This window comes from Cryptomeria japonica, chromosome 7, assembly GCF_030272615.1.
Source record: "Cryptomeria japonica chromosome 7, Sugi_1.0, whole genome shotgun sequence".
In the NCBI taxonomy this organism is placed as follows: Eukaryota; Viridiplantae; Streptophyta; class Pinopsida; order Cupressales; family Cupressaceae; genus Cryptomeria; species Cryptomeria japonica.
Genome location: NC_081411.1, coordinates 604234671 through 604242648, shown reverse-complemented (window position 1 = coordinate 604242648; position 7978 = coordinate 604234671). Strand labels below are relative to the sequence as shown.

The window sequence follows — 7978 nt, the reverse complement described above, 5'->3', positions numbered from 1 at the left end:
ACATAGTCACTGCTAGGATTTTTGAGCATATGTGCAATTCAACAGAATGTGATTGACTAATTCTTCACTATGTTCACATAATATACAAATTGATGGACCTTCAAATCCTAATTTTTTGAACCACTTTGCAGTAATAATCCTACCCTGAATAGAAGCCCAAGAGAAACTACCTACTTTTGAAGAACACATCTTATTCCAACACAAATGTATGGGAATTTATGTTTTGTGAAATTTTTGTCCTGAAACCAATGCTCTATAACCATCTTTAGAATTTTAAATGCCTGATTTAGCTCTAGTCCATATAATTTTATCTTCTCCATTTTTGTATGATAATGTTCTATTCTTTAGAATCTATTTAAGTAGAGTAATGTCATCTCTAGGGATGGGAAGATCTTCAAAAGTTTTCCATTGCCATCCTACAGATAAGTCTGAATCAATATTTGTCACATAGTCTCGGACAAAAGGACCTCATGCCTGCTCACAAAATGTTCTAATGTTGGTAGTGTCCATCAACTTGTTGATGGTTGGATATCCTCCCCATGAATCTACCCAAAACAATGCCTTTCTACCATCTGCTACATCCTAGGAAATCTGATCAATAATAAGCGGCCTGCATTTCAACATAAAATTGCACACCCTTGATCCTTTAGGGGGATTTGATTCCCTAAAGATTCCAGTTGGGCTCAAGTCATTCAGATATTTACCTTTATTTAATCTCACCCATTTCAAATTAGGCTCTTTGAAAATCTTCCATATTAATTTGGCTCCCAGAGCCAAATTTTGTCACAATTGATTCCCCAAACCAACCCCCCAACTGAAATCAATCATACATAATATAATATATAATTACTATATATAATATAATTTTTACATACAATATTAATATACTATTTATATTATTTATTCATATTCTTTAATTAAATATATATCTATTCTTCTCTTTTTAAATATTTATTTGTTCCTCTTTAACTCTTTTAAATATTATGTTGAGTGATTTTTAAAACTTAAGATTTCATAGAAATTATTATATTGAATAAAACACAAGCTTTCTCAAAATATTGTCTTCATTTCTAATTCAGTAGTAAATTTAAATAACCTATAAAGATTATATCAAGAATCAAAGAATCAAAATCTCATTAATTAAATGTTCTAGAAAAAGAGACATTGGATGGATACATTCATTAATATAAAAAGACAACTCGTCGACATTAGGATTGGACAATCTGATAGAGAATTATTTTTGTAGCCCTTGCAATCATGATAACGCAACGGTTGAAAACCAGTGGTAAGAAGATTAAAAAGTATTGAGTTTAATATTCAGAATTCTCAAAAGAGTACAATTGCATACAAGAACAAGAACGAACAACATCGATGGTAAGAAGAACAGTTTGCCCTGGGTTTCAAACTGCTTGCTCATGAATTCAAACTCTCTGTAATCTCCCCAGGCGATGAACAAAATCAACCGCCATAAAAACAACCAACATGAACAAAATCAACCAAACCAAAGCTACAAAACTTGGTCTTTGTAATAGACACAGTGAAGAATTATAAGATCAAAATGGGCCTGGAGAAGCGAATCCATAGTTTTCTAGGATAAGGTGAACGCCATGCTTGGGCTTGAGAGTGAGAACAAAGACTGGAGCATGTTTGTAGTTGGGAGAGAGGCGGAAGGAAAAGCGCGTAAGAATCAATGCAAGAACCAATTTGGTTTCCATAAGTGTGTAATTTTGCCCCACGCAGGAGCGAGGGCCATAGGAGAAGGGCAAAAAGCCCATTGGATGCTTACAAGCCTTCGCCACCCCTTCTGCAAAACGTTGTGGTTTGAATTCGTCTGCATCGGTGCCCCATATTTCCTTGTCATGATGAATGGCGAGAGTGGGGATCCAGACTGAAAGCCCCTTGGGAATTCTCAGCCCCCCAATCTTCATATCTCTCTGGGCTTGCCGGGCTAGAAGTGATGCCGGAGTGTAGAGCCGCAAAGATTCATTCACTATCATCCCCACCTGCAGTTGAAAACAATATGCCCACAAATTAGTTGGATTGTTTAACCATGCAAATGAGTCTACGTTGTGGATTTGTTCTCCAGCCATGCAACTGAGTCTACGTTGTAAATTGTCTAGCCATGCAATTGACTGTGTATTTTGTTGCATCAACATCTGGGATCATCAGGATGTTTAGGAAGCTCTCTAACATTTTAAGGATAGATTTGATATCAGGATGTTTAGGAAGCTTAAGAAGCTATAATCTGATGATAGATTATAGAGTGTGATCTGAAACACTTTGAGCTTTCTAACATTCTGATGATAGATCACAGAGTGTGATCCGAAACGTTTTGAGCTCTCTAACATTCTGTTGATGGATCATGGAGTTTGATCCGAAACGTTGATGCAAACAAAATATACACAATTGAATCCAGAAGCTTATCATAATATTCTGATGATAGATCACAGAGTGATCCGAAATGCTTTGAAATCTCTAATATCCTGACAATGGATCATAAAGTATGATAAAAAAATATTGATACAAAAGAACGCAACTGAATCTTATGAAAAAGAGTTACAATTTTGTGAAAAACTGATTACCTGATTTTATTGTCTAGCCATGCAACTGAGTCTACGTTGTGGTTTATTGTCTAGACATGCGATTTGGATTTTACTTACGATTTTGAGGTTGGCGAGGGAATCGATGTCTGGGAGGTCTGTGCCGCAGACTGTGAGGATCTCGTTCCGCGCTTTTTCTTGCCAGGAAGGATTGGAAGCGAGTAACATCATTGTCCAGGCTAAGAGCATGGCTGTGGTGTCATGGCCTGCGAAGAAGAAGGTTTTGCATTCGTCTATCACTTGCTGCATCCTCAACTTTTTGCTTTTGCCTTCGTAGGCTTGGGAGAGCATTAGCCCAAGAAGATCGTCGCCATAGCTTTTCTTCTGCTCCTCGTATTCGTCCACTCGTGCTTGGATAATGTCTTGCAGAGAGTTTTCGACCTCAAACTTGAGTTTTCTGATCTTTGAGTTTACCGAGACCAGTAAGAACCTGCATCATTCAGTCACCCAACTGGAAATTAGTTAAAACTTTTCTTGGTAGAATTTTATAAACACTGTTACTACGATCCCATCTGTCATATTTTATTTGAAAATATATGTTTTTTTATTAAATTGTTATAATTAAAATAATAGTTGAATCTTTATCTTTAGAAAGTATGACATAACGGATGATGTCAGATCACGTTTCTAAATGATATTTGAGGAATAAATATCTCAGTCTTTGATTCTTATTGGAAGAGATATCCGTATAGACTTGTACTTTCATATCAAAAAGCAAGCTTGAAGAATACACTTTAAGCTTTGACTTGCTTGCGTGGCTCATTCATGTTCACACTAGCCTTTTCAATAGAACCCATTTATTAGTGTCACTTTAAATGGGTACCCTGAACGACTCAAAACTTACAGTGTGCTGTTTAACTAAGAATCACATCAAAACAGCAAAACAAACTTGTGGATGATATAAAATCTTACATCAAAATAATACACTTTTATTTATAGTATAAAATTGAAATTCTAACTACTAGTTTTGATTTCAGATGAATCACCTAAACAAATAAATCTTAAAATATGTTTAAAATATGTTATTTAAGCCAAAAACATATCAAATAACAAAACAAACTCCATATCTTAGATTTTTAGTTTTGTGTGTATTAATGAAGACAACGATAGCCAGAGTAGTATAGAACATATGGTCATTAATGAAGGACGAAGGAGAGCAGCGATTGATCCACGTCCAGAAATCGCCTGATATAATGCACTGTATAATGACATCCTCGAGACGCGTGCCTTATTTCACTACGTTTTCCACATAAGCTGGACGGAGCCTTGAATGCACGTAACATCTTGGAAATTTCAGTGTCAAACATCACGAAAAGCACTAAAACTACTTGCCCAAAATGATATTTCAGTGAGATGGAGGCCCGATCTTTACCTGCTGATTGGCAGCCATTGATATCGTCCAGCCTGGGAAGAGAGTTTTTGGAGAGAAGTTAGCTGTTGGAATATTTTTCTTCCTTCCTCGAAGTTTCTTCCAAATATCGAACGAGCAATGATATCGCCAGCCAGGCAACTGAAATCCTTGCTCACCTCCACCTCGGCTGATCCTCCACCTCCATCTACAATTCCTTTCCATCTATCACTCATTTCCAAGGTCGAATCAACCATATGTTGCACTTGACTCTAAAAAATATAGGTGAAAGCCAATCAATCCAAATGCACGTACAAAGCAGCAAGCGATTCAAAAATCAAATTCACAAGTATGCTATAAGAAATGAAATTGAGTTTGTATTTAAATATGTAAAATAACATTTTAATCTTCAGAAAGTATAACATAAGAGATGAGATGGAGATCGTAAGAGAAAACTTTAATATAAGAGATGAGGTTGAGATTGTATCTAAATACATTTCAATCTTTGAAAAGTATGACATAAGTGATGAGATTGAGATTGTGTTGCAAAAACAAACTTTGATATAAGAGATGAGGTTGAGATTGTGCCTAAAGAAACATTTTAATCTTTGAAAACTATGACATAAGTGATGAGATTGAGATTGTGTTGCAAGAACAAACCTTGATAGAAGAGATGAGGTTGAAATCCTGTCCAAATACTTAAAACAACATTTCAATCTTTGGCAAACGTGACATAAGAGATGAGGTTATGCTCAAACACAAAACAAGATTTCAATCTTCAAAAATATGACATAAGAGATTAGATTGAAATCATCTTAAAAGAAAAAATCTTGATATAAGAAATGAGATTGAAATCGTATCCATGAAAGTTGAAATAACATTCCAATCTTATAAAAGATGAAATTGAAATTGTATCGAAAAAACAAACCTTGATCTTTTCCAAACTGAAAGCAGGCGCCACCACGCGCCTCTGGTGAGCCCAAGACTCCCCATTGGCCATGACAAGCCCTTTACCAATGAAGTCCCGCACTCCTCTCTGCTGCAGATAAGACTTACCATAGTAAAGGCTGTGTTTGGAACATAGAATTTCCTTGATTAGATCGGGCTCTGTCACGCTCATTCGGGGCTCGATTCCCCACCAAAAGATGAACCGCTTTCCTGAAATAAAAAACACAATTCATGTCACTGTACTTGCATTGACTAACGTGAAATCCTTTCTCAAACAACCATTAACCAAAAACAAATACATACACACATAAACAAAATACCCACACACCATAGAGCTTCGACCATCGGACGTAGTGTGGAAGAAGTCTGGAAACAATATCATGTCTAACGCCTTGCATGTGGTTCGAAGTTTCTTCATCCTTCATCTTTTCCATTTCTCTCAAATTTCCCATCATAAAACTTGGAGTTGGGCCAAACACACCTTGTCTAGCCATTCTCCATTTCATAACACGAGGTCTCACCCAATACTTCATCAAAAAATCCACGACCACCATTATCATAACCAGTCCAAACAACACCAAAGGAATTCCTGCAAGTGACCAAAGAAAGCTCGAAAATATCTCATTTTTCTTCCTCTCAGATGAATCTCTGGTTATTGTGGTGCCATTCCAAGATAACAAGACATCCATTGAGCTTTAATATCTTGTCTCCTCTTTCCCCTTATCGAATATAATCTCTAAGCTCGTGGTTCTCATCCTTTGAAGCTCTAACCGCTATTTAAGAACACTAGAATTCAGTCCTTCAATCAAACATGGTCAACTGGGATTCGTGAACGTCGACGGTGGATACGTCCCCTCTTAGATGTCTACTTGTTTTCAAGTCAATAAATTGATAGGGAAACGAAAGGACAGAGGTTGAAGGATTTTTTCCTTAGAAATGATAAGGGATGAGAGGAGATGAGTCGACGTGCCCTTTCCCCACTCCATTCCCCCCTTGAGTTTTTATTTTATTTTATCATATCTTTTGGCTTGGCCATGGCGGTTCCAGCACAGACAGAATTAAGGGGACAACGCGGAGGATTACCCTCGCTATTTATGATTTGTTTTTTAATTTCAGAAAGACCAGGCTGAGAATGGAAAGAGTAATCAAAGCATTGGCAGGTTTAGTTTTTGGTCGTTGTCATCTTTTTTGTATTTCTATTTTTGGTGGTACACGTTTCTGTTCAAATTTGGAGGAAGCGTCGGTCGACATCCACTAAAAATGTCTGTCATGCCTCTGAGCTGTGAGTGGTCTTCCATGGAGGTTGTCACATCATAGGGTTTTAGTGATTCTTTGGTTTCCATCCAGCCGCTTACTTTTCTGTGGGTTCTGAGTCGGTGGTTATGTGGTTTTTTAACTAACAAGTAATTATATTGTTTTTTTCCAAACAAGGTAGTTAAAGGAGCAAGAGTAGTCCCATCCACTACTAGAAAGCAAATTATGACTTTTAGACACATATCAGAGTTTTGAGTTTTCGGTATTTTTTATGAGTTGTATTTATACCTCATATTTAGTAGTATTGAAGAGATGGGAGGTTAACATCCAATGCAGAATATATAGGTTAACAATATAACATGTAAATAACTTTTATATATCACAACACACATACGAACTAGCTTCTACAAATTCATATAGATATCGGCATTCATTCATCATATATATTATCTTTGTAGAAGTCTCATTTTTTTAATTATATTGTCTTTCTTACACATTCTTATATCATGTCTCTTCTAGATATATTTCCATCTTCTCCGTTACATATTGTTTTAAATCTTTTGTGTGTGTGTGTGTGTGCATGTGCGTGCATGCCCGAGCACTTGATGGGACATGTCCCTTACAATCTACAATTTATCTTGGGGGTGTTTATTTGGCAAAGAGCTCCACAACATCCATGTGATGGTTTGTATTAAGATATTCACTTTTGTTCTGTCACTGGCATATTCCCTACTAACATCATCCCCTTTCAAAACTTTGTCGTGTTCTCAAGACAACTCTATCCCACTAGAGATTGATGATAATGATTTAAACATGCTCCATTTACGTAGCATTATAAGATTGTTCCATCAAGTGTGTGAAGTTGGATTACTCTAGATTGTAGTATCTTTTTGATGTAATATGGGTTGAGCCAGTGGACTTTGAGTTTACCTATCATTTTTGAATAATTTGAGTCTTGAATTCCTATCATAGCATTTTGTTTTTGTCTCACATTTGGAATTTTGAAGATATATGGCCAAGAATCTTTCTTCATCTAGCTTCTCTAGATCTTCAATGCACTGCTTCAGTGATTCATCATCTATTAACTTGTGATGCAGAGGTGGGGGTAATATCAATCAACATACAAGTTATACTTAAATGAATTCAAGGTACATTCCAATTACACCACTTGGATACATTGCTTCTTTGGTCTATTTCACACATGTCATCTAAACTTCAGCAAGGAAATATAATATTGGCATGATCATGTCCTCTCACTATGGATTTTGATGGCACACAAGTCATCATTACACCAAACAACTCAACAATGTATTATTTTATTAAACCCTCATGACAACATTTACTATGAAAAGACACACAAAAACATCCATATCTTTCCCAAATGATCAAATAACCCAAATTACTTTGTATGAGTCTTGTGCACAAAAAATGACATATCTTACACAAAACTTAATAAAATTTACTAAGACAAAAAGATTTGGAAACGATAAAAAAATATTTTTCCATCCATATTACAGTCCTCAATATGAGGCCATCAAAAGGACATACAATGGCATGTTTCAGACTACAAATTCTGAAAACTTCAAGAGCAATGTAAGGATGCTACAAAAATAAGTTATTTCTTTATTCCATCTTTATCCAACCCTCTCCAACCTCCAAATTCAATTTTGTGAATTTTTTTTATACAATATGCATCATATTCAATTACACAACTAACCTACAACTATATTTCTTTATTCCATCCTTCTCCAACCCTCTCCAACCTCCAAATTCAATTTTGTGAATTTTTTTATACAATTTGCATCATATTCAACTACACAACTAACCT

General features: G+C 35.8%; 1 protein-coding gene across 1 annotated transcript; it reads right to left on the bottom strand.

Moving 5' to 3' along the window:
• Positions 1–1294: 1294 nt before the first annotated feature.
• LOC131043305 (cytokinin hydroxylase) lies at positions 1295–5826 on the bottom strand. Its single transcript, XM_057976495.2, has 5 exons — positions 5225–5826; positions 4877–5106; positions 3973–4220; positions 2661–3030; positions 1295–2003 (listed from the first exon to the last, which is right to left on the bottom strand). The coding sequence occupies exons 1-5, from the start codon at positions 5583–5585 to the stop codon at positions 1554–1556; spliced, it is 1659 nt and encodes a 552-aa protein (XP_057832478.2). The 5' UTR covers positions 5586–5826; the 3' UTR covers positions 1295–1553.
• Between the last annotated feature and the right edge of the window lie 2152 nt (positions 5827–7978).